This window comes from Gallus gallus, chromosome 1, assembly GCF_016699485.2.
Source record: "Gallus gallus isolate bGalGal1 chromosome 1, bGalGal1.mat.broiler.GRCg7b, whole genome shotgun sequence".
Taxonomy (NCBI): Eukaryota; Metazoa; Chordata; class Aves; order Galliformes; family Phasianidae; genus Gallus; species Gallus gallus.
Window position 1 is genome coordinate 132,480,744 of NC_052532.1, and position 27,394 is coordinate 132,508,137.

The 27,394-nt window shown below is 45.8% G+C and overlaps 1 protein-coding gene across 3 annotated transcripts in view; it reads right to left on the bottom strand.

The window, feature by feature from the left end:
* Positions 1-16,802, bottom strand: part of MGAT4A (alpha-1,3-mannosyl-glycoprotein 4-beta-N-acetylglucosaminyltransferase A) — a 79,919-nt gene extending 63,117 nt beyond the window's left edge. For 2 of the 3 annotated variants that reach the window (XM_015277716.4, NM_001012824.2), the window contains exons 1-2: positions 16,694-16,802; positions 12,697-13,010 (exon numbers count right to left, since the gene is read on the bottom strand). In XM_015277716.4, the coding sequence (XP_015133202.2) occupies positions 12,697-12,790 (94 nt within the window). In that variant the 5' untranslated portion in view covers positions 12,791-13,010; positions 16,694-16,802. Of the gene's footprint in view, positions 1-12,696; positions 13,011-15,852; positions 16,199-16,693 lie in introns of those variants that run through there. The other variant, XM_046940944.1, reaches the window with a different exon arrangement.
* Positions 16,803-27,394: the final 10,592 nt, after the last annotated feature.

The window sequence follows — 27,394 nt, forward strand, 5'->3', positions numbered from 1 at the left end:
AACACTGCCAAATCTCACCTGATATGACAAAGAGAGACACCTCTTTCACCTGAGGTACACAGAGAGGTCTGCTTGGAGTGTAAACACAGTAACTGCTATCCTTTAGGTAATTCAACCCCTTTCAGTCAGCTCAACTAGGAGTGATCATCTGTGACATCTCACGTTCCTCCTCAGAACTCAATCACCTGTATTGTCAGCTACTTTTGATGAACACGTACATAACTCTATGTTCTATAACACTCAAGAACCCATGCTACTGAGAGGTCTCAAGTTCCTGGAGTGTTGTTGCTTTGGTTCTAAATATGTATAAAGTACATATACATAACAAATACCTATTTTTTCCCTACATACCTTTTCATACCTACTTCAATACAAAGGTATTGAAGTTCTAATTTAATTTACTAAAAATAGTGTTCTCTAACACTGTAGAATGCATGAAAGCGGAGTCATTGATTTTCCTTGTAATGGACTTGACTGGAAAAGGGATTTGAAAGAGAAAAAAAAAAAAAACAACAGTCTTCACAAAGGTTCACAGTGAAAACATTCTGTTGTGCCTTTATAATCCAAACCAGGGGGCACAAACAGTAAACCAATTTTCCAAATCGATTAGGATCAGAGAAAGCCTGACTGGTTGCCTGCCACTCACACCTTGGTAACAACAGCCAGCCATTAACTGAATCCACATCTTTTTGGTTTTACTTTTATTTTTTTTTTAAATCCTTTTGCATAGAGTTATTAACTGTATTTTAAAAATAAATAGGCTGAATTTTAGTCAGAGGTTATCCATTACTCCCTGTATTTGTGATGTAACTCATATTGGAAATCTCAAAAAACAAAACCCACCTCATCCGCAATGAGTTTGCTTTTCCCTTCTCCAGCTCTGGTTGCATGAGTAAATTGTGCTGTTAACAGCGCCACACCATTAACTACACAGCTGGAGCCAAAGTCACAGCCAGTGCCTCCCATGGTGCCCAGAGCTGAGGGACAACCCAATTCAAAGGATGAAATCAAAGATCCTTGGTTAAGAACTGAGAATAAGGTGCAAGGCCTCTTTGTTCTGGAACACCCATATGTTTTAAGTAACTATAATTAGGAGAATATTGATGACAGACTTAAATACTACTTAGCGGGAGCACTACAATACACACAGATAAGGTTTTACTTGGAAAAACAGAATCAGGTACCCTGGTTTAGAGATGATAATCACACTAACCCCTCCGCAACTGTGAGCACTGGTGTAGCTCAAGCCTATAATTATGGCATTAGAGCAATTAAGAATTCAACCCTAGCTGGACACTCAGAATCAGTCTAGCCTCAATTCTATGGAATCAATGCAGGTTTTTTTGCCATTGTTTCACAGACTTAACTTCCATACGATTCAAAACAAAATAAGCACAAGGTTAAAACTCCTGGTGGGGCAGGAGAACTGTATTTGATTTTATGTCATCTGCAAACACTAGAATACATCATGTATTTCAACAGATCAAGATGTCAACCACGGCAAGAGAAGATGCTATTTGGTTTCTAGTTAGACTTAATTAAAGCCATTGGAATGAATTTCTTGAAGCAGCAGCAGAAAGATTGTGCTCTTCACAAAAAAAAAATCACCAAAATATTCAGCACAGAAAATCAACACTTTGGTTTAACTGTCCCTAATCTATTTGTTAATTATTATACGTTCATTATTTTTTAACTATTTTTCCATTGCACTACCCTTTCTCAGTATTATTCAACATTAGTTTGTGATGCTACAATGCCCCAGGGAACTGTGGCTCCTCCTGTACTTCAAATGAGTAAAGATTTGAGTACGATTATAGCTTTCATATTGGTCTCTTCTAAAACAAGGAAAGAGAGACTTTGTGGAAGATCTAGCCCGGTGCAGGAATTACCCCCACAGAAGCACAGATGCAAGAAACATCAGGTGGCTATGAACTACACCTTAATAAAACTGAATGGAAATGAAATATTGTAATCTTCTGTTATGGGAAAGATTTTGTTGTTGTTGTTGTTTTTTGTGGTGTTGTTTCTCTCCATGAGAGTCAGCCAAAAGCTCTTTTTGCATTACAAACACTGTGGATGTAAATCAATACATCCATAGGGTAGAAATGCTACTAAGTGTCTCATCACTCTGAATGCCAGCATTCAGTATATAAAAGCAATCTGCTGTGCAACTTTTAATCAGTGATAATGAAAAGTAGAGCCAATTGCATCAGCCACCAACCCTACAGTTTCCCTTACACACCATAATGGGAATAGCCTAGCCATCAGCCTCCTACATTTAATTTTCTTTTGAAGAAAAAAAAAAAAGTATCTGTAACCTCTCAAACAGCAGCAGTTTATCCTACACTTTGAAGCTGCATTTAACCAGAAGCATCGCGAACAATCAAGAAAAGCAGCATTCATAATTTATGTGCAAACATCTGCTTGAGTCTTAAATGTAGCAACGCTCCTCTCCTCACCTTGGGCTCCGGTGACTGTGTGTGACTGGTGAGAGTCAAGATCATGGGGGTGGGGAGGGAACACCCAAACCCCAACTGAGATACTGAAGCCACACGAGCTCCACATGCTTGTTTTCCTACCACTCTTTCCACAGCTTCTCACTCCTGGGGCCAGGAACCCCAGTGGGCCAAGCTCCTCCCAAGACTCCCTCCCAAACCCCAGAATCCCCTATTCCTCTGCCCTTAGAGTCCCAGCACAAAGATCCAGCGTTTTGCCCTTGGTCCTGCATTGACACGCAGCCCCTCAGGTTGTCCCTCAGGGATGGCTCGCCACACAGTAACAGCATCTGCCTCTGAACGCTAGCTAGGCCAAAGGAGCTGCAAAGACATCACAGCTCTTGAAAAGGTCAACGACAGCCATCCTTTCTTTGTTACCTGAGTCAATAGTCTATCACTGACTTCACTGGTGAACAACTTAGACACGGGTACTACTTGTAATGAGACACCGACTGTAAGGATGTGTTATGAAGAATGTTCTACTCTTTTTTTTTTTTTTTTAGCTGCATGGGTGGAAACTCAACCTCACCCATTTCAAACCTTTGATCGCTGCAAGCTGCACATAGCTAGAATACCACGAAACCTGAAGCAACTCATCCCCAAAACACAAGGCAGAGTAAAGTCTCCTGTTCAGTTGCAGATCTTTTCAAGTTCAAAATTTCTTCTAAGTTAAACACAGTTAAATTTAAACCAATGTATCGTAAGTACAGGACAAGGAATTACTCCTACTTCTATAGCACACAGAAACACTTTAAAATGCACATTTGTTGTATGCAACTGCCAGCCCAGTAAAGCACTGCAGAGGAGGACAAGAGCCTACAAAGCTTGACCTACAAAGGTCATCTCTACCTCTGAATGCATACATCCCATTTACAGCTGAAGAGAGAACGGTTATTACACCAGCACGTGTCTTCACATGGGAGTTTCAGAAAGGTCACCGGTATTCCTGTTCAGAGCCTCCCTGATCAACAGATACATTTGTGCAAAGCAAAAATGTTTAACCTTGCTGCTTACATGCACACAAAACTTCTGACACATGCACTCTATACATCCTCCTGAGCATGACTCACAGCACATACGCCAACCAGCCAGCTGGGCAGTAGCTGAGCAGTTGACCCCCTCGGTCGTCCCTAAACAACAGGAACTATTGTACAATTGCCCGATAACTACTTATCACAAATACACACTTGCATGAAACTTCTCAAAGTTATTGCTCATTGTGCACACAAGCAGGACTTACAAGTCATACAGCCACCTGGTCAGCAGGAGGATACCAGTGCAATAGCATCCACTCATCTGGGTGAAACAGATTATACATCTGAAGGATTTCTGCCCAGGCCAGATTTCCATAAAGAAGTCACGTCCACCAAAACCCCAAACCTCCTCCAAGAATCATTATTCATACGGTATGTTCAGGCACCGTTGAGCATTCAGGGCCCAGACTCTAAGAGTCAAGACACTGTATGTTCTTAGATGGTCTAACTCAGCCACAGACCAACGTAGCACAGAGAAGAAAGCACAGTGGAAAATAAAACCATGCCACAGGAAGAAAAAGCAACCTTTCAGTTCTGACAGCCTGAAGGCTGTTGAGAACCATAACATTATTTGTTTCTACCACGGAATTGTCAATACCTGCCTGGGAGAGCCTGTACATGTAAACCAAGACACTTACTTTAAACCATTCCTTTCTCTCCCTTCAGAAACCAACAAAACACACACTTACAAACAGGAAACTACAGCAAGAACACCTAGCTTCCTAAATAAAAATAAAATTAGTTAGCTGGGGATCAGTCATTACTGTTTAATATCCTAATACGCTTGGAGAAAATGGATCTAACAAAAGATAAAAGAGAGCTACCACTATACCACTCCAATGCTACCCGCAAGAGCTAAAGATAGAAACTCTTACCAGCTTGGGTACAAAATGCAAGTGCTGTAGAAGCTTGATTATTGTTCCTGCACTTGCCAGTGGATGCTCCTTGCTTCTTCATGCACTTCTTCAGTAACTGCTGAACAAGCTTAGTTTCCAAGTATAGATTCTAACTTGCCCTCCTTGCAAATAAACAAACAAACAAACCCACACCTTATAATCAGTTTTACCAGACTCTCACATTGCCGCAAATCAGCACCACTGAAAGCCAAACATGATGCCATCATACTTGTTATATTCAAGTCTCGCTTACTGTTTTTCTCTAGGGGCTGTACAATTAAGAGAACTGTTACTGACACAATTACCTCGCCAGTATATAGTAATGGAAAAGAAATCTAGTTCAGCCCATCCCTGAAGCATCTGAGGAAACTTGCATATTCATGATGTTGATATGCAAGAACATGATGCATCAGTGGGCCACAACAGCAACACCTATGCACGATAAGCATAGAAACTTGTAAATTATTTTCGAGAATAAAATAGTAAAAATATATATAGCTGCAAGCAAAAGCATGGTTTGTTGTTTACTGGAAGATGGATGGGTGGCACGTCTGTGGGAAGCATCAGCAGAAGTAGACAGAAAGCTGCATGAAAGCCAAGGAGATGACCAGAAAAGCAGTTGGAAGTACAGCGCTAAAAGACCATCTAGACTAATTGCTTTTTAGGGAGAGACTAGCTGGGATAAAGCCTTTCACTGTGAGCAAAGACAACGCTTTCTATTCACTTTCTAGCGCGTTCAAGAAAACAAAACAGTATGTGATAAACAAAACTAAATTATAGACTTACCAGTATCACATCCTAAAAAGAAACAGCTTACAGGATTCTAATCCAAAGACTCCATCATAGGCTTTTTCATTGTCCAGACAGCAAATAAAGTTGTGATTACACAGCAGGAATAGGGCTATTGAACAGGATACTACTCTAAATTGGAGAAGCGGTAAGGGGGAGGAAACCACACTTGAAAAATAAAACCAAGCAATTCTGAGATTTTTCTAACAGAGTACTTTAAAGGTCCCTATCCATAGAAAGGTCAGTGGACAATAATAATAAAAAGCTAAGTGAATCTACCAAAATACGAGTGAACGTATTGTGTATTTTTAAGGGATCAAATGTTTAAAATAATGAAGAACAACTCCTGCATAACTTATGCAAACTACAATATTATTTAGTGATGAAATGCACTGCCATGTCAGTCTTGGCAAAAGGAGAGAGAAACTTGGCCAAGGTCAAGAAGACTTAGTGAAAACAAGTTAGAAGGGTCTTCTAGGGATCATCTAGCCCAGCCCCCACCTTCTTGGGACTAGTTTCAGCAACACAGCTAGTTCAAAGTTGCACCATTCCTGCCAGCTGTACATCAGAGAATCATCAAATAGAATCACAGAATGCCTTAAGGCTGGGGGAGAACTTCAAGATCAAATTCCAACCCCTTGCCATGGGCAGGGTTGCCAACCACTCTAACAGGCTGTCCAAAATCCCATCCAGCCTGGCCTTGAACGCCTCCCGGGATGGGGCATCCACAACCTCTCTAGGCAATCTGTTCCAGTGTGTCACCATCCTCTGAGTAAAAAATTTTAGTTTTGATGTTAAAAAGAAATCTCCTCTCTTTCAGTTTAAATCCATTTCTCTTTGTCCTGATGCTATTAGACCATGCAAAAAGTCAGTCTCAATCCTGACTGAAAGCTCCATTCAAGTACTGGAAAGCCCCAATAAGGTCTCCCTGGAGCCTTGTCTCCTCCAAGCTGAACAAGCTCAACTCCCTCAATCTCACTTCATAAGAGAGCTGCTTCAGCCCTCTGATTATATTTGTGGCCCTCCTCTGGACCCACCCCAACAGCTCCGCATCCTTTTTGCACCGGGGGCCCCAGGCTTGGACGTAACACTCCAGAATGTCATCCCTACCTGAGCTTCACTTTGGGGTTGTCATATTGGCTTTAAAAACCAGCATGGCTTGCACTTGTCGTGCTAGCCCTAATCAACTGAGTTGATATCAACTTCTGATATCAAACAGGTGTGTCTGACTTGAAATCACCAGTGTAACCTGTACTTGAAAACGCCTACAAGGGAAGTTCTTCACTCCTTCCAAGAGTCTACTTTAGTATGTAACTATACTTGCCCTTACCAAGACTTTCCACTACCTAACCTCACTCTCCATCCCAGTTTCAGTCCAATATACTCTATTATCCAAAGTGACCATGAACAACAGACTGCATCCTTTATTTTTTCAGGAATTCTTCTAATATTGAAAATTATCTTCACGTTTCTCTTTTCATACCTTCCCTTTAAGCTAAGTAATGCCGGTACACCAACTTACCCCACTGTGTACATTTTTTGGTCTTTGATCATTTGTTGCTTCTTTGAACCTCAGCTACTGAACCTGTTTTCTTTGCAGCACACCACCCAGAAACAGCAGTAAGCAGAGCAGAAAAAAAAACACTTCCTGTGTCTTGCTGAGATAGCATACTTCCTTATCACCACTTTTCTGCTAAGGTCATTTGCAATTCTACAATAAAGTGATGTTACGTTTAGCATGTGACTTACAGGAAACTGTCATTCCTAACCAGAATCCTCACACCAAGTTTCTACCCTATTCTGCATGCGTATATTTGCTTTTCCTCTCCCTTACCACATCCTGTTGTCCGTCTGGGGCACGTTCACCTATCTTCAGCAGTACTCATCCCAACCCTCTTTCCACTCGCTCCCCTTTTTGACCAGGTTTGCATAAACTGCTTAAAACTTCATCCTCTCAGTCTATCTGCCAGCACGCTGCTGCTTGAGATTTGCTAAGCACTTGTTCCCTTTCATCACCCAGATTCACTAATGAAAATACCAACAAGCACCAGAAGAGACCATTGTGAAGCCCTTCTTGCTTACTTAATGTGTCAATTAGTATCTACTATGGGAAAACACTATTAGCAAGAAGAAAAATTCAGGCTGGATTACAATCCATTGCAAACATTTCTTGCCACACAGATACATTTGTAGATGTATTTATATATACATATGTAGATATTTTACAGCAGAGCTGTTTGAATGTAACAGTCTTGCCTGAGCTGGCTAAAGGATAAGTCTCTGCATGAGGGCAGTAAAATTTTGGAGGAGTCATGCAAGCACAGAAGACTCAGGCTGAAAAGCTATTAAAAGAACCCACGCAGAGCAAAAGCATTGGCTTCCCCCACCTCTGAGGGCTGGATTGCAATGGAGAGCAGTACCTCAAGCCGTTGGCTGAGGTTGGCCTTATTAAATGCTAGTAGCAACCAAGTTTTAGAATCCCATCAACTGCAATGCTAACCTAGCTAGCATTTTACAAACAAGAAAAAAGGACAGAGAAGTGCTGCAAAAGCTCCTTTGGCTGTGACCCTTTCCAGAGCACCTCAAAATAACTGGTGTCAGTAGTACTACTGCAACAGACATGACAGACACAGAGATCCTGCAGACGTAAACGCTGTCCAGCTGAACAGCTGGCAATACATACCTCTTCCACTCCATTCATCTGTGACAGCACCATCAGTACCCGCACATAAGTCACGGTAACCATTCCAAACCTACATTCCTAACTGGCCTTAATGCAATTCAACTGGTAGTTTTACTACCAGTAAGCTACGTGCCACTTGGTAAGCTTCGGAAATCAAGTTCGTAGGGTATTTCAGATAACAAGCAGAGTACTATCTGTGTGCTGATGCTACTTCCTTCAACTTCAGCTCCTGGGAGATCTGCAACAGAATTTCCACATGAAACCAACACTGACTTTCTACTTAAGAGAAAAGAACAAGGAAACCATCTCTTCTCTTGCTCAAACAAGTTGGCCAATAAAAATTGTTATGAGTATGACCTACTCTAGCATCCCACTCCTTCCTTTCCCCTGCCAATACTCTTCCCATTTTGTAGCCATTTTAACTTCTTTGGTTGATCAATCTTTATTCACGTTGTTGGGAAATTGGCATAACTGAAAATCAGAACGTGCAGCCATAGGACTGCAATCAGCATTTACTCAGATAACAGCTTCTCTTAGGATCAAAGCATAAACTACAGTGGGTTACAGTTGCAAAATACTAACATGCATCTCTTAGATTTCTGTTCTATTTTTAAGGACAATATATGCATAACCACTGCCAAGAAAAAAAATAATCCTCTCCTCCCTGCTCTATCTCCTCAGTGGCTCTATAGAACTTTTCTCCCTCTGGGAACTAATTCCTGCTTCTTATTCTGAAGCCTCCCATCACTGGCTGCTGCCTTTATTTTAGGTTAAGTTAGACTGTCCCATTCTTGTCTTTAAGTTTTGACTTTTTTTTTCCAGTACTTAAGATTACTGTGGCTAAGAATCAGTGTGGGAATTCCATTAGTATGAAGGCAGAGGAGAAAGAAGACAACAGTTTCATTATATTCCGGGGAGACCTCATTGTGGCCTTCCAGTACTCGAAGGGAGCGTATAAACAGGAGGGGGTATGTCTGTTTAAGAGGGTGGATAGTGATAGGACAAGGGGGAATGGTTTTAAACTGAGACAGGGGAGGTTTAGGTTGGATATTAGTAAGTTTTTCCACACAGAGGGTGGTGACGCACTGGAACAGGTTGCCCAAGGAGGCTGTGGATGCCCCATCCCTGGAGGCATTCAAGGCCAGGCTGGATGTGGCTCTGGGCAGCCTGGTCTGGTGGTTGGCGACCCTGCACATAGCAGGGGGGTTGAAACTGGGTGATCATTGCGGTCCTTTTCAACCCAGGCCATTCTGTGATTCTATGATGACATAGCCCAAGTTATTTCTCATTCTTGCTCCATAGGAGGAAAAAAGTTGTGCTTAGCACAAAACAGTCACTCCTACCACCATTATTTAAGTATGAGAGAATATTTAGTGAACTAGGAAGCTGGTTAAACATCTCATAAGTGAGAGTCCTCTCTGAGATCTTCCCATCAGCACGGGAATCTCAAATTAGCACGTCAATATCAGCCATCCTCATCCAGTTAGCAGGTTTTAGGGTTATGAAAACACCCTGGTCAAACACCTGCGATCCACAGGTCAGTAGTACTGGGAAGCACGATTCAGTCCAAGTACATGTGTTAAGCATAAATTTACCACTTGCATAAGAGGAGGAGGAATTGCCCTCACTTGCTTAGGAGGAATTCAAGGACATCTTAAACTGAATTAGCTCTGAACACTAAGTAATGATAGGTTCTTTACGTGAGCTCTTTATGTGCACCAAAAGAATCCATTTTGGAAACACCTGTTTTCCAATACCTGCCTCATTTATGAGCTGTCCATAGCATACTTTTAACACATAAAAAGTAGTCTTACAACTCCTGTTTGTGAGTGCCACAGAAGAGAGAGGTTTCTCCCATGTGTATTCAGGGCCTACACTGCTTCCTTACAACTCCAATGCTTCTGGGCACAGCATAGGGTGCAGAAAGCGACAAAGATCTTGCCTTAACTATAAAGATACGCTCCAAAGACAAGAAGCATTCCAGTCAACTTGCTTCAAATACAGTTAACTTGAAAAGCAAAAATATAACCAGGAACTTCATCCAAAAAATATCATCCATCCCATGAGAGGTTCATTACGTATTCTTAACTATCGAGTAAGCTACAGTCATACTGTTGCCAGTGATGGCAGTTCAGACAAAGTTTACCTTCCCAGCTTTCTACCACATCCATGAAGTCTGCAAAGCACTGTTCCACTGAGAGGATTTTTTTGGTGCTTTAAACTAGCAGCAAAGCCTGTATCATGTTGCAGTGCAAACTTATCTTGTAGACTGGGACAGGTATACTTGCTAGAGGAAGACGTGATAAACAAAGATATCACCCTATCCCAGTCTTGTGTTTATTCTACAGGTGGTTCTACGTTTTAAGTACAGTCACCCAGGATCCTGGTTCTTCAACTGAAAAGAATCACCTGATTATTGGCTTTGGGTCATCGGGACAAAATTTATTTGGCTACCACTCGCTCTTAGTTTTAAAAATATATGATTAATATTTTATACAAGTGGATTTACTTTGCCGTCCAAAGACTGATAAATACCTTCAAGAAACCGATGTATGCCATATAAGCATAATGAATAACAACAGATGATCACAGCATGTGACACATCATAACCTTCCAGTGAACAGGAACGGCAAGCGCCATATTTGCATCTAATTGAGCCTCTGAATAATTTATAATGAAAAAGACATCAATGAACTAAGAGACCATTCTGCAAGGCTTATTAAATAAACAACGTTGGAAGCTGGAAAAAAAAAATATGGATTCTTATTAAGCAGATACTATTAGCTTCTCAACTTTTCCCACTGGTATAGAAGTCCCTGAATTAAAACGTGGTACTGAAATGAGTTCAGATCTGCTTTGGGTTTATACAACCTGTTCAGCATTTCACTAACTTACACAAGCAAAATAAAACTTCAAAAACAATATTCTATGTATCAACTTCTCTTGAAGCAATATCTGAAGAGCAGGTTTTCTACATTTTAGTTCCATAACTGTTATTCATAATTAGTGTATTTCTGATGTCTTGTTAGACCTACTTTATGGAACAAGTTACCACCTTATTGCTCAGAAGAAAGACCTGGAGGAAGGTAAGTGTAGAACTCTTATATTACCATTAAGTATTGAATCTGAGCAATCAGGTGGAAAAAAAAATAATAAAGTACGGACCAATAACACAGCAGTGTGACCAACAAAAGCTTCAATTGTCTATAGTGCTTGGTGACAATAGCACTCTCTTGACAGTGGATTTTTGTTGATCACTTTAAGATTTTATTACATCCTTTGACTGAAGAGAGCAAGATTTGCACACCACATTATGTTAAGAAAAAAACAACCACAAAGACAGAATTTCATATACGTACATCTTGGCCAAAGTGAAAGCAAAATTTTTTTGAGGTTCTTCAGGAAGAAAAGAATTATTTACACGAAATTTAACCAGAGAATGGGTGCTGTATTAACCAAATAAACCAAATTAACCAAACTTAAAATGCTACTTGCAGTGCAACTCAAATATCGCTTTCTTGACAGTGTGCTGCACTTCTATACTTTTGTTGTCCAATGAGAAGATCTCTGTATGACCCCAGCCCCAAGAACATGACATTTGTAATGATGCTTACAGTTAGAAGGCTGGCCTACCAAACAACCACCACGGCAGAGATCAGGCTACATAGCACCTGCAGCTTCTTTACTATTGTCAAATAATATATTAAAAACAAAAAAAACAAGCCAATATGCCACAGACCTCACCTGCTTCTTCCCAAAAGGTCCTTCTCATTCCTCTTTTACACTTAAATAAGGATGCAAGTTGGCTGTACCACAACAAACAATATTCTCAGCAAGCCTCAGCCTTCTCTTACTGGACCCAAGGCACAGCTGAAGATAATACTCTCAGCAGAACAGTCAGAACAAACCACATAGCAACCTCATTTGACACAGGACGTGCACTTTAAGATGACTCCATCTTTGAAGGACACAGATCAAATGGCTATAAAAGAGAAAATACCTAACCTTTTTTTCTAGAAGCTGTTACTGCCTAAGTTCATTTCCTTTATGGAAAGGCAAAAATCAGAAGACTAAACAGTCCTGACCCTCAGAAAAACTGACTTTTCCAGGGCTTGTGCGGAATGCAACAAGATCAAACATTTTTAGCTGTGAAAATCTATTACGCGCAGTAGTTATTTCATGAGATTGCTCACATTATTACAATGGATGCATTTCCCATCACGCAGCCAATTTCTTCATATTATTTTACTTCCCATACCACGCTCTGAGGAAATACTTTACACTTCCTTCAAAGACAGCAAGGAAGAACAATGTTTGGACAACGCCGCTTGGCGGTTTGCCACTGCCATCACCGCATCATCAGGGAAGACAGAACGCTGGGCCAAAAATAACCCTGTCCAGCCTGCTCTATTGGCCATATGTTACATGGGGAAATAACAAAAAGAAAAAAGAAAAAATAGCAGCTGTTTGACCAACACCCATTAACCAGGAAAAACAAACAGTCAAAAAGATTATTCAGCCTGGACCGACCCTTTCCTCTAGCAGCAGAATCTGTTTTTCCCTTCTGTCATTTTTGTTTATATTTTATTTTTTCCAAACCAGGATCCCTCCAAGTTAATTCTCCTGAATCTACTGGCAGGTGTTAAGTCCTCACCAAGGCAATACCTGCTGGAGCAGAGCTGGTGGACAGGCAGTTTACAGATCGCTAACACACGGCAGCAAAGCCTACGTTTGCCCTACCCACCCTTCAGCCATACAGCCATGTGGAGGCCTGTTTAGTTTGGGAGCCTTTTACTTACCTTTCCCATTTTGCCACGCAGTATACCAGGACAAACTGAGGAAAGTAGTGATGAAAACTAACACGGTGGCCACAGTTCCATTTCGGAGCCTCATCTCATTTCAGCATCACACTTGGTTACGTTCCGTTAGCGATGAGGACCGGTCTCGTTGGGCTGCTGCAGTCACGTCAGCTCAGGTCCCCCAGCAGCAGCCAGGCCAACGGCAACGCAAAGCAGAGCTCTCACATATCAAAGGCGTCACAAATTAATCCATTCCAAACTGCTGGGAACTTCCTTAGAGTTCTCATAAACGACAAGTCCTTTCTCTTCTATCCCTGTTCGAAGGAAACCAGATGGTAATAGATTAGACCAAAAATACTTATGGGTGTCCCCAGTGTACCAAAATACAGTAAAGAAATACTGCTGCACGTTCGTTATTGTGGTTTACATGCACCCCTCTCTTGCTGCCTCGGTTTCAGCCCAGGGAACAGCACTTGTTAGGTTAATCTGTCCTTTTTCATTAGGAACGCTTGTATCTGGAGGAGCTGTACTTGACATTACTTCGGTAGTGAAAGGACAAACATACACATCACCTACGTTAGAATTTTATCACAGAAGCACACAGGTTGGAAGGGACAACCTCTGGGGACCATGCAGTCCAAGGCCCTGCTAAAGCAGGCTCCCTACAGCAGGCTGCAGCTCAAGGCAACAGCACACATCCCTCCAGCAGGCGATGAGCAGATACCAGAGGGTTTTCGGGAAGCCAGCAAGTCCAAAGCCCCACTCCTAAGCTCTCAGTTAACAAAGCCTCTCTGAAATCAGTGAGCGGAGGCTGCAAATGCAGCAGTGGAACCGCCCCCGGTGAACTGAGAGACCAGAGCTTTAAATAGCATTTACAAACGTGTATCATTCATCTTACCCTGCTCAGTGCCAAAGCACTTTATCCAGCCACAACCATTTTTTTCCCCCTCGTTTAGCTGCAGCGAAAGCACAGGCTGCTGCCACACACGCAGAGACCGTTCAACCCATAAGAGCTGGCAACAACGCAAAAAGCCCACAACACCGCCACAGCGCATCCATACCACTCCTGTCTCCCCACCACACCGGCACAAGGACAAAACACAGCAGTCAACCATAGGTCAGTTTTACCACAGGTGGAGGGTCTGTAGCCCAGGACAAGAAAACCCTCAGCTGTCCAAACGCAGACAATTCTAACAGACTGAGACAAAGAAGGGGGAAATAAATGAACCGGTGTCCTGCTTTACACCTGGGGATGGGGAACTGATTTACAGACAGCTCAAGTACCATTTACAGTAGCTCAGGCATTTTATATTCTTAAAAGACGCTGTCAGATTTCCCCCCCCCCCCCCCCCCCCCCACCATAAACTACCTGTGATTGCTGCCCTGCAATAAATAAAGACTCGCTTTGAATCTCCCTCACAAGCAAACTCTGTCACCCTCTCTTGGCCTGGGTACGTTTAGAACAGGGAAGACGACTCTTCATCGTGTTGGTATCTGAGGGCACTGGTCATACCTGACCAGCTACCTTTCCCAAAGAGCTTGCCGATAGAGACATAACGAATGGGCCTGGTCAGCAAACGAAAGGAAGGAACAACAAAGGTATGAGCTACACGCTCTTGCATTCAAGCCTTGGCCACAACACGCAGGTTACAAAGAGTGCTTACCTTCAGCGATTGCCTCGTAATAATAACAATGCTTCACGCCAGTAACATGCTTTGTTTTGAGGAACTGCATGCACAGATAGGTCTGTGGCTTTAAACATCAACTTTGAAATCGCGTATGAGGAAGAGAATACATGCACTTACATGGGAAGAGGACAAAGCAGCTGGTCAAATTCAGTACGAAACAAAAGTAATGAGTGGGAATAAAAAGGACTGCGAAAAGCTTTACAGTGCAGAAACCTGAATTCAACACAATGAAAGATAAAGACAGCTGAGAGACCTATAGAGAGCTAACAGGGAGAGCGCGGCATGCCAGGAAGTATCAGCATCGCCAGCACCTTGAATAGGAGATGGACATTATCAGAGCCAGGGGGGTAGGCAGCAGCAATTAGGTCAAACATAAAAGCCTGCATGAACTTTAATGGAAAGGAAAGAAAGAAACCACAAAACCCCAAAGTTCCATGAGGCCTGTCTGCGAGGATTTAAGGAGTGGGAAGGGTTCCAGCGACTCCCAGACTACCAGAACAAGTGGCTAGGCTGCTGGTAACAACGCTGACAATTCATATTGTAAAGCTGCCCTGGAATACAGATGCCAAAGCTGGCACCTGCCTTCACCACTGTTCTAGCAGCAGTCACATCTCTGAAGCAGCTCAGGTGGGCACAGAGGAGCAGGCTGCAAGCTAGATGGGATCATCCCAGAGAGACAGCTGGTCCAACATGCAGACAGAGGGCAGTCAGGAGAGTAAAAAAAGCTGTCTGGTAATGTAAGAAAAGGGAACAGCCTTGCTCGAAAGCCCGGGCATCACTTTTACATTTGCTGCAATAGAAATCAAGACGCTACGATCAGGGCTTCTCGCCGCACTAGTTGAATCCACGAGATGATCCAGCCTAAAACAACTCTGAGAAACGGTTTCTTGACGGTAATGCGATTCAATTTGCTCTAAGTTTGAGCAAAAGTGTGTCAGATGAATAATGACCGTGGGTTTGGAGCTGCCTGGGTCTGCTTTCAGCTCCCTCTCCCAGCGCCGTACCCCTCGCCCACAGGCTCCAAGAGCTCAGCAGCAGCCCGGCACCACTCAGACCTCCCTTCAGGCATTTCGCTGAACCAAATGGCACACGTCAAGGCCACGCATGTGCCAGAAGCATCCCGGCTTCCAGAACCAGCAAAATCCTACATGCACGCCAACGATCTGACCCGTAGGTGGTCGCTTCGGATCTCCTCGGTAATTTACAGCCCGAACTAAGCTAATTTAACCGAGGGGCAAGCCGCTTCGAGGCGACGTTCTGAGGGGGCACAACCACATACGTGAAGCCCGTGACATTGGAGCCAGACGACCCGTCGGGTCCCTCCCACCCTAAGCCGCTCTCCGTTTCCCAACGCCGCCGTGACTCGAAGCTCTCCCACTGCAGGAGGGTCCCCGCAGGCCACGGGTACCGGACGGACCCGGCACCACCGAACCGGACCTCAAATAAACCGCCAAGTTCCCGCCCGTACCCAGCGGCTCCCGCAGTACGCGCGAAGCACGTTTCCAACCGCAGACCGTACAGCCCGAGAGACACCGGCGCCCTGCAGAGGCTCCGCTGGGCTCCGCCGTGCCTGGCGGTGCGCGACCGAAGCCAAGCAGCGCCAGACCCGGCAGAGGACGAGAGCGGGTGCCGGGTCCTGACGGAGCCGGGCACAGAGCTGGGATCCGGCCCCGCACCCTCAACCGGGGGGCACCGGCCCGATTGCAGCCCTCGTTCTGCGCCGTCCCCCCGCCGCCGGCAGCAGCGGGGTGACCCCGCGCTCCGAGCGCCGCGTCCCGAGCGAGTCGGGCTCTCCTCCGCCGCTGTTTACCCGCGGACGGCAGCACCAGTTACGGCCGCGGACGCCAGCCGCGGCTGCGGAGATGGGGGGGGGGGAGTGGGGGGGGGGGGGGGAAATGGAGGAGGAAGGACCGCAAACTCTGCTGCAAGCCGCGGGCTGCGGGCAAACACTGAACGGGGACGGAAGCGCGGCGCTCCCCGAGCACCGAAGCGCAGCGGGGTGGGGGGGGGCAGCAGCGCCGCTCCGGACCCCGACGCGGGGCAGAGCGCGGGGGCGGCACCAGGAGCCGCGAGCGGCAGGTCCGGCTGCGTGCAGGTGCACGCGGAGCGCGGAGTACGGCCCCAACCTCCTCCCCTCAGGGAACCCCGGCGCGGGAGGCTGCGGAGGGAAAGGACGCCCGCCCGTAGCCCGCGAAAGCGGAGCAGGGGGCGAACGGAGTGGAAAGGGCGGTCTGCGAGGCGAGCGCGGAGCTGGCAACGGGCGCCCAGGGAGCGCAGGGGTAGAGGGTGTCGGTCGCAGGCAGCCTCACCTGTGTGCTGCCTCCGGCAGAGGGAGCCGCGGGGCGCGGGCAGCAGAGCGGCCACCAGCGACTGCCTCGGCCGGCGCCGGAGCTGCCGCTCCCCTGCCCTCCCCTCGTCAGCGACGCGCCGGGAGCTCCGCCCCGCCCCCCGGCGCGGAAGCCCCGCCCTGTCCGGGAAGCGTCGCTGATTGGCTGCGTCATCTGCCGCTCTCCTCGGCCGTGGGTATAAATGACTCAGTCTCGCGAGGCTTCCCTTCAGTGAGTGCGTTGGGGTCAGAGCCGGCTGGCCGTAGTTGGTAGTTAACACTTATTGCCGTTTGTTGGGCTGCGTTTTCTGGAGTTTGGCTATTATGGAAGAGTCTCAGAAAACATTCCCTGTTCAAATGTCTCATTGTTTACCCTCCTGTATGCACCTGGGGGAGATTCATTACTAAGTTTAATGGTGCCAGAGATCTACGTGGTGGCTCCTGCATGAAGCCCTTGGCCTTCTGAGTGAGGATGCATGTCATAGAGCCATTAGAAGTGGCAGGGACCCTTAAGGGCCATCTAGTCCAACTCCTCTGCGATGAACGGGGACACCTACAGCTGGTGATGATGGCCATGAGTTTCTGCAGTGCTAATCAGAGCGTCTGTTGGGAGCTGCTCTCCTTAAAGGGCAGCTTGTTCCTCACACCGGCTCAATGGGCCCTCTGTCCTTTGTGCTGCTTGCAAGAGTGGGGCAGTGTCTGCGTTGCTGCAGCCCAAGTTGGAAGGGGCCCCTGTGTGGCGAGCACAGCTGGGAGGTGTGGAAGTGAACCCACTTTCCTCCTGAGAGCTATTATTGCTGGGGCGTGCAAGTGGGGAGGAAAGGGGGGCAGCAGCAGCTCTGTTCCATGGTTCATTACTGAGGGCTGCAGAGTTTCCATTCAGTAAGCAAACCTTGTTCTTCAATGGTTCCTTTCATGGGCTCCAGAAGTTGCATCAAGTGATGTGTTTTCGGGTTTGCAAGGTCCCATTAAAATCAGCGCTCTCAGGTCACGGTAGGAAGCTCTCTGCCTTGCAAAAGCCATACTGGATACTGCTCATGATTAACAGTGCTCAGCCCTTTACTGCCTCCCCATTTTTTCTCTTCTTCCACCTGATCGACACCAAACCTCTAGCAGACATTTCTGCTCTGAGTTCAGGCTCTTACCTTGGGTGCAGTGGTATGGTTCCCCACCAGAACTTGATGAACCATACAACAATCTTATTAGCTATTCTGTCTTAAAAGTGACACTGGACAAGACTCCATACATCAGTATTTTTTAACCAAAGCTTAAACACGTTGCAATATTCTTTCCCCCTTTATGTGACCTGTGCAGTATCCCTCTGTGTTTGTGCTGAGGGGCTGGTGCAACTCCAGGGAAGGGCAGGAGGAGCAATATGGGCAGTTTGCAGGACCTTGACAGCTGGCTGCTCTGTGGTGTTATACGCTGAGTGGTGAGAATTTATGGTGTAAGTTTGTACTTCAGTTCTCCCTTTTATGGTTTACACGTTTGGTACAATAACTTTGAAACAAAGGCTGGCGCTGCATGTACACAAGCGCACGCACATCTACTACAGGCATTTCTATGGGGATCCCAGCAAGCTAAAAACATTAGAGCTGCCATTGTTTGACTTTAGTAGATCAGTGTTGCATGGGGATACGAATTTTTGCATTTCGGTGCCAGGAAAAACAAAATTGGTTGGAGACATTTTTGCACGAAAGTGCTTTTGTCAGGAGAGAGAAGTCTGCTGGAGGAAAGAATGTGTTACAAGATGAGTTTAATGGCATTTATTTGAGGAGGGCTATCTTATACTTTCTACTCTTTGCTCTCTCACTGACTGACCGTTTGCACTAGGAGCGTTTACCAACCGGACCTTGACAGTATCCAATTAACTATTAACTTCTGCAAACAATGGAGTAAGTGTTAATGTGGTTATTTTCTCAGTTCATCTGACATCTGCTCCTGGAGTTAGCTTCATAATAAGGAAGGCAGGGTGCAGGAGAGTGCCTGTCAGCATTCAAGAGGTGTTTGGATAATGCCCTCAACAGCATGCTTTAACTTCTGGTTGGCCCTGAAGTGGTCAGGAAGTTCGATGGTCCCTTCCAACCAAACTATTCTGTTCTGTATTTTGACACTGGAAAGCTTTCGTGCTGTGGATTATTTGTTATTACCTAAATGTCAGAGTAAAGACAAATCGGTAGAGGATGCTCTGGACCTGCCATCATTTCACGTACGTTGCAGTGATTCTTTCTGGCACCTCTGGTCAATATGCATTTGTAGGGCAGCACTATTATTAGTATTTAGCAAATTTTGAGCTCTTTTTATCCAGGCACGTTTCCCAAATCATTCAGAAGCATGGCCGGCGTCGTCATTTCTGCATTTCACACCATTAATACTCTGGCTTTCTCTGGCCATTAGGAAAGATGCACAAAGGTAAAGGTGCTTGACCGTGAGCTGCAAAGGCCTTAACGGTTGCTTGGCTGAGGAACGGCAGTCTGGAAATTGTCTGTGTCTACTGGCTGATAATTGAATCCTGTCTCAGAGACAGGATTTATTCTCAGTGTAGCACTAACCTTATTTAACAGAGCCAACACTTTCTGACTCTCAGCTCTTCTCCCTCCATATCACCCCAGCTCTGCCTTTTTCAGCTGTACGCCCATCGCTACCAAATCTTTCCTGCTGCACGCCAGGGGAGCACCTCGCTCAGTGAAACTAGTTCTGCTGGGCACTTTGCCACAGCAACAATAAAAACAAAGAGAAGCTCAAATGTACCCGATGAGAAGTGGGGAAGGGTTGGCAGCGATTGCCCACTCGCCCTGCAGCAGGGGCAGCCCCTCTGGGTGACTTGGTGCGACAGTGTGAGCCTCACAGTACGGAACGGTACTCCCACCTCACACTTCTGGTGCTCATACAGATTTAGATCTCATTACATTTTTACAGACCAAAGCGAAGGAGTGCTTTGATGACTGGACTCGTTTGCAAAAAGCGTTGTAATTTTGTAGTATTGTAAACTTCTTTTATACACAAAGCTGCTAGATGTATAGTTCAGCTATGAATGTGTGGCTTGTGTAGTATCTGTTGTGATGCTAATGCTCAACAAATAGACGGATGTAGAAAATCACATTAAAATGATGATAGAGGCAGATGCTCAGTAGCAAAAGAAAGGGAAAAAAAAAGCTCAATTTAGTTAACCTTTACTCTGCCATTTCTGTGACTGCATTCTGAAATAACCTTCTCTTACACGCTGTGATGCTGCTGCTCTTCACAGACCTGTCTCACTAAGAAGTCGGGTGTAACAGTGCCCTTTGCAGACATCAGGATTCCTCTCCTGTAGGTACGTTATCGGCCCACCTCTACAATGGGCGAACTGACATGGGGGAGAGCACATAACTTCTCCACGTTGTCTTGGGGAGGTAGAAACAGAGCTGTGTCTCCAAGCTTGTGTTTCTCTTCCCTCACCCCCACAGCATCATTTCACTCGCTGTGGCGGTAACATTCTCTAAGCTGCAAATTCTTCTGCCATATGTTCAGAGGTGATGAAAATTTGCATTTATTCATCTCCTTCTGAAGGTAGAAGCTTTCAAACGTGTTCCTGCTATTACATAAACATAAACCTGGAAGCCTTGAAGTTCATATTGTGCCCATATTGCTGACAGTAGCTGATACCTAAGTTAAGAGCAATCAGGTACAGCTAGTCCTGAAGAGAGAGTTCAAGTGAGAGGAGATCATATTAAGAATTAGACGATTTGATGGTCAGTTCATTTTCCACGCGCCTGCTTCATGGTATCCTCACCACCATGAGAGAGATTGCTAAAAGACAAAGGAAAAGATTTCTGGGAAGTATTTGAGAGCGAGACTTTGTGCACTGGACATCGTCTTTATAAGCAAGACACTGAAAAGATGTCTGCTCTCACTTACCTTGGGGGGACTTGGTGTTTGGCCCACTGATGGAAGGGAAACTGCAGCTAGAGGGAAGTCTGAATCAGGCCCTCGGCACGCATACGTTTCTGAAGTTACTCTTTCCTAGCAAAAATCAATACAGGGCCAGGCAGCACTGGGAAAGAATCCAAGACATCTTTCATAGGCAAAGTAAGGTATTTTAGAAGGGTCTCTCAAAATCTGGTCCATTGTCACATAGTCAGATGAAGCTTTGAGAGGGGCTGACTCATATGTATCTCTTACTTTTATTTTGTGCAGAGTTATTACAAGCTATAAACATTTTCTAGCTCCACTCACTGCAAGTGCCCAAATAGCCATTTGAATGATGCACGGTTAAGGCACTTGCATATTCTCCAAAGACGTAAGGATATGTAAAACCTGAGCCAAAATGTGGAAAAACAGTGCGCATCTAAACTCCTGATTGCCAAGAAGCACAGACTAAAACCATATACTCCGGGCTTCTGACACAGGCTCCCCTGCCAAAGCGTGGGCTGGCTATGCTTTAGTTTTTGCTTTGTTTTCTTTGTCTCACATCTCTTGTTGCCTGGTCCAGCCCTGCTCTTCATCGCCAATCCTCCTTCCAACTGGAAGGCCACATTATGCAGGACATGGCTCAACTCACTTTGTTAGAACCAGATGTTAAGAGCCCAAAACCTGGCACGAAACCATTGGCTCAAGTCCATCTCTGGGATGAAGAGCTTTCTCCTGCTCTCACCATCAGGTGAAGGATGAGCCTGCACATTTTGTGCTGCTGTAGACAGTGCAGGATGGAGAACGAAAGTGCCCTCTCCCAACAGAAGATGGATGGGATGCTGGTAAACCAGCAGCAAACTGATAGATGGGCTTGTGTACAGGGACAGAGCAGGCTGCCTCTGTGAGCATGTTAGCTGTGTGACACTCATTCTTGGAAACCCAATTCTCAGAAATAACTGTGGATGTGGAATCTGATGTTCAATGCAATGGTTGGGTGAGCATCTGTTCTATCAGCAGTCATCAACTGTGGCCTGGCAACGTTCAAGGCAGCATTGCCTCAAAGGATAAAGAGGCACAGCCCCTGCTCTTGGGCTTTCCTTACCGCCACCACCTTCCGCTCTGATCCCAAGCTCCCAAAGCAAAGGCTTGGGTTGACAGGCATCTGCTGTAGCCACAGTCCAAGAGCTGCAGCCCACTGACCAAGCAGCACGGCCTCTCCCATCGCACGCTGCCCACATCTCTACAAGGCCCTGCAATGCTCCCCACCGACCTGTCCACGCTAAGCTTTACCCCAAGTAGCCTGGTAGTCTTTCAACAGTGCTGTGGACAAGGGGACTCAAATCCTGAGTGGCTGAGATCAGACAGGGGAGGATAAGAGCTGTCATTCGAACCCAAAGGTGCGTGGCAAAGTGATTTTGTCAGCAGCTGACTTAGAGCAGGGAGAGAGAGAAGGAAGAAGAGAATGATGTCTTAGACCCTCTTGCTCGAATTACCTGTAGCAAGAATGAGGCACCTTAACTTGTGTCCCCGAGACACAGCAAGTGTCAAGGCAAACCTTGTGAGTGTGTAAACTCGGGAGTGCTGAAAATAATTATCAAAGCTGCTCTCAACTTAAACAGAGCCGGTGCTCTGCTGTAATGAAAAGATCTCATTCCTTGCCCTATCGCAGCAGGAATCCGGGCTATATTAAGTCACTCTGACTTAAAGGCTTTAGTGATGTTTCTTTCATTAGAGTTATTTTTCTACCAATTTAGAATCCCATCTCTTCCTCGCCAAGTGAACTGGTGGATATCTCAGCAGCAGTGAGGAGATAGTGGATGGCAAGGGAAACATAGGTAGGACATGAGCACTCTTCATGGCATTTAGAAGTAATGAGTGCCATTTCCTGCCTCCGAGGACTTTTTCGAGCAAGGTTTTAGGAGAGAGACAGATGAACCTCCATCAAACAGGAGCTCTACCTGAGTAGCTGGAATAACCTGCACCGCTGCAGCACCAGCCAGCAACAGAAGTGACAGTAATAGCAGGAGAAGTTTGGGACTACCAGGCAGCTCCATCCCCTAGGAAGGACACCGAGGATACACATTTTTTAAGTAAAGCGATGTATTCCTTTCTTGCAGATTCAAAGGAAGCTTTAAGTTTCCCATCCCCACCTGCAAACGAGGTGCTCAGCTCTCTCTCAATCACATGCAAATTACTCTCCCAGCGCACAAAGGAAAAACAGCAGTTTAAGAGCAATCTGTTGATATTGTATTTTATACCAAAAATGTACTTCTCTGATTGACAGCTCCCAGCACAATACCGCGTGCTGTACAACCGTGTGGGCAGATGCTAATTCCTCCCACCAGACACACAGGTAATGAGAGCACATGGGACAGGGTCAGAACAGGCACCCATCAAAGCCAGACATGCTCCTGGCAGCCGGAGCCCGGTGAGCAATTACCAAACTCTTTCTGAAGTTTGTAATGTGTCAGAGATGACACGTTTGATAACCACCATAGTTATGTCACAGCATATTCCATGCCACGCATATACTAGTGCTTTGTTTCAGGACAGGAATAACAGCAATGTGCTGACACAGAGACAGTCCTTTGTGCTTTCGAGTGATTACACCTTAACCCTGGGTTATAGAATTATGGCATATATGTACCAGCGTGTTCAAAGGCAGGCTGCAGGATGACTCATCTCACAGCAAACCTGTTTACGGCCAATTAAACCTTAACGCTGTAAGGGGCTGGATTTTGTCCCTGAGTGCCAGAGCTGAATGGGGGAGAACACAAGGAGAGAGTGGAGAGCATCATGGCAGGCTCAGGCGAGCGGGTTGATGGCAAGCAATGGCTTTCATCCCCTGCTCTCCCATGGCGCAAGCTGTGTTTCTTGCCCCTTCCACATGCATTTAGGAGGGGCATCCAGCTGCACGGTCAGCCCAGGGCTGGGATGCTCAGGGCTTCTCCAGGGGGCACGTCCTACCTTCCCTACGCAGTGTGTCGGTAGGCTGGCCCTCAGCCTAACCACTGTGTCTTTCCTGTTTCATCAAAACCTGTTTATGTTTTTAAATGGGAATTATACTTCTGTCTGCCGCTCATTGCAGCCAGACAACACTAACTCAGTGTGCAAACAAGGCCATCATCCAAGTATTGTTTTACATAACCAGAATGCTGGGGTTGTTAGCGTTTGCATAATGTTTAATTATTTAGTCAGAACATAAAACTTGCCTCTGTCTCCAAAACAGTTTTATGAAATGTCTCAATAATTAAATACCACTGAGTTTATTAACAGCAGGGAAGGCTCATAAAATGAATTAGCCAGAAAGAGACAAGCAATGACATCAAGCTACAGTAATCAAAACATGCTGCTCTAAGGTAGGTCCCCGAGCACGGCAAACACCCACAGCAACTCCTACAAGCATCTGAGTACAACACCATTAAATGCACAGCAGATCGGGCACCATACCTTGAAGAGATCAGGGAGCCAGAATTCGATGGCTTAATTCACTCGTTAGTCAATACGTATTGTTTTGAATGGACCCGTCTGACTACATTGAGTCAGTGGAGGTGAGCCGTGTGTCTGTGAGTTACCTCTGGGGTCAGCTGAAGGCCGGTGCGTGACTCGGTGCCAGAAGAGCAGCTCGCTGGTTGTCAGGTCAGGTACTCTGGCTCATCACAACAGTTGCTGTGCCCAACCTGCAAGTTGCCCTCAGCTGCCCAAGGGAAAAGCAGAATTTGGAAGCAGAAATTGTTTCCTTTTAAAGGTGTAATCACCCGTTAAATTGGGAGGAAGAATCTCGCACGTCCTAGGAGCCGTGCATTCCCCTCATAAATAAAATATTTTAACAAGTGGAACTTTTCAACTTGCATTTAGAGGAAGCATAGCATTCAAAGTTCATTTTATTGAGGAAAGATGGAGATTTGTGTTCCCTTTAAATACAACTTTATTCTTTCGTGGTATTTCAATAACGTTACACAGGAAACTGTGTGTCCTCCTATGCTCTCCCAAGCTCATATGTTACTTTCTAATGAGGACTCCAAATTGCTCAACCCAATTCCTGAGGCGGGCGTGTAGTTAAGAGGCTCTTTTTTGCCAATCAATCTGCGTAAAAGCAGCCAAAGAAACCACCTCTTCTCCTCCCCCTATCCTGGTTGCAACACCTGAAGCCCAGCCTGCACACTGCAGCTCTGCAGCATGGTGCCAGTGGCCGTGTCCGAGCAGGGCTGGCTTTTCTGGGCAGAGGTGAGGAGCTACTTGTGCAAAGGGGAAAAGCAAGTGGGAAAGCCACCGTGGGTTTATCCCCTTGGATAAGCACCCTCTGCCCCCCCCCCCCACATGTCAGCGTAAGCCCACACGATGAGTTCTGGTGGGGGTTGCTGCCATTTTCCTCAGCCCAGCAGAGCTCTGCGTTCTTTGCTGCTTCAGTGAAGTAGGTCAAGGCAAAAGCTGCCTGCCCACATCTCCTCTCCACGATCACAAGGTAAGATAAATTATATCCTCACTGTAATCGAGGCATCTAAAGGGAAAGCCTGGCATGAAGAGGCAATTCCAAAGCTCAGTGTCTCTCTGGACTGCATGAGCCTCCATCAGAAGTGACTCACAGCTGCTGCCCCAGGCAGCCGCTGTCCTGCTTGCCGCTGCTGGAATGGGATCTCGGTGCTTGGGCTGAATTAAAAGGAAGGCAGCCAGCCTTCAGGGTACCTGCTGCTTTGGGAAAACAAGAGGAAAGCCACAGAGGTGGAAGAGGGAGAAGCAGAGAGCTGGGCAGTCATGAAGGCGGCCTCCTGCGCCGCATAGCAAAGCCAGGTGCTGGCAGTGGGCCCGGTGTGGGCTGGCCCTCATGAGTGCTGGTTTGCTGTGCCAATGAGCCACAGGTACACCGAAGGCGTGGGGGTGAGCATTTGCCAAGAGGTCTGGGACTTGAGGGAGACAGAGCCATGGTGCATAGTGGGAACAGGGCCATGTACTTCTGTGCTGTCCACAGGCACCGTGCCTGTCAAAATCATCTCCTGTGCTGAGTGTGAAGAGGAAGAGCCAGCAGCTTATCATGGTCTCTCTGTTATTTCTTTTGAGAGGGTGGCTCTGTTTTCCTGAACTGGTGTTACCTTCATTCTCCTCTTGTCATGACTTGGAGTGTTGTCTGCTCTTTCCAGGCTGTTCTTGTTGGCACTCTAATGTAGGCAGCGCTGTGGAGTGGTTACAGGCAGTTGCATTAAATTCAGAAGGGTTAAAAAAAGGAGTAAAATAAAGTGAGGATGGGATCTCTTTGGGAAGCACCATCAGCACAGCCTGACTTGGGACGAACTTGGCTTTCCAGATCAGAAACTCCTGGTTTGAATGGCTTGGCTAGAAGGGACCTTTAAGGCTCATCTGGGAAACCATCAGTTCACAAAGTTTACTTTCAAAGGCAGGTTAGAAAATTACATGTCAATTCTCAACTTCAGAAGTCAAACTATATTTAGGGGAAAATGGGGATTTCTTGCTATGGGGAATGAGGAGGACCTCATACGCCACCGCAGCTGGTTCAGCATCCTTAAAGACAGCAGAACAGGCTTCAGTGGGACTGTGAGTCTGCAACATGTGCCCTTTCATATGCCAACAAGTAACTAAAGGGAGCCTTGCACGCTAACAAAAAGAAATCACTGAAAGCACAGTCTGCAAAGGTGTGAGAGGTGGAAGGAAGCAAAATGGCTCTCCATCGCTTTGCTTCGACACTTCAGCGCAGAATGAGCTGTGCTCCCAACAGCTCTTGAGAGACGTCTGGGATCCCAGGGAGGGACGGAGGTCAACGCTTTCCTGAGCGACCTCTTTTTCAGCTGCGGTAGGTGAGCCGGGAGGGCTTCCTTCTGGGAACACAGCCAATGCACAGAAGAGAACTGGGATCTGCGGGGGAAGCAAAGGCGCTCCAAGGGTGTCACAAAAGAAGATCTGAATGGACCCTGTGGAAACGTGTCACACTGGTGACATGCTTCAAAGAAGCTTCAAAGAGTAACACAAGGCAGAGAACTATCCGGGAGTGATACTCCACATTGATTCACGAGCCACAAAGCGCTGACCAGCACTCACAAATCGTTTCTTTGCCTTTGACTCCAGAGCAGTACAAAAGCGATCTGCTAACCGCAAACACCAAACCCGGTAGTTAAACCTTTGTCACTCGCAGCAGAATGCTCATCACATGTACAAGGCAAACAGTTTGGCAAGTTTATTACACTCCTCTGGACTAAGAGGGAATTGATGGCATTGCAAAATAACAGCGAGCTCCTTGCTACAAGATTTTGTATGTAGTAAATGTTTTTACTGTCAAAAGCAACACAGCGCAAAACACTGTATCCAAGTAAAGGCCAGAGGGCTATTTTGGCCTTAAAGATGTATTATGGTTTGCTGTACATTAAAAATCATTTGGTCGTAATTTTTTACTGACGGTTACTGAGCTCCACAGGTGGCTCATGCTGATAATCCAACTTGTAAATTGGGTGAGTCGCCAACTCTATCCTTTGTGCACAGAAAGAGGCACGGTCCACACTGTGTTTGCATTGCATACAGTACTTCACCGCCAGGGACAGAAACTGATTGCAGAGTGTCACCTTGCGCCTTGGACAGAAAGCCACAGATGCATCACAAAGCACTTCTGGGAAAGGAAACTGTTCTGTTTTCAAGTCCATTTTGCTGGTGTTCCTTGACTGTAATTCAGACTGTGAGAGCTGATGCGCGTGAGTTATGAACAAAGGGGGAATTTTTACATTTTATGTCGGTGTTACAAGTTCTATAGCAGCAATGTATATTGCAACTGCCTGAGCAAAATGGATCA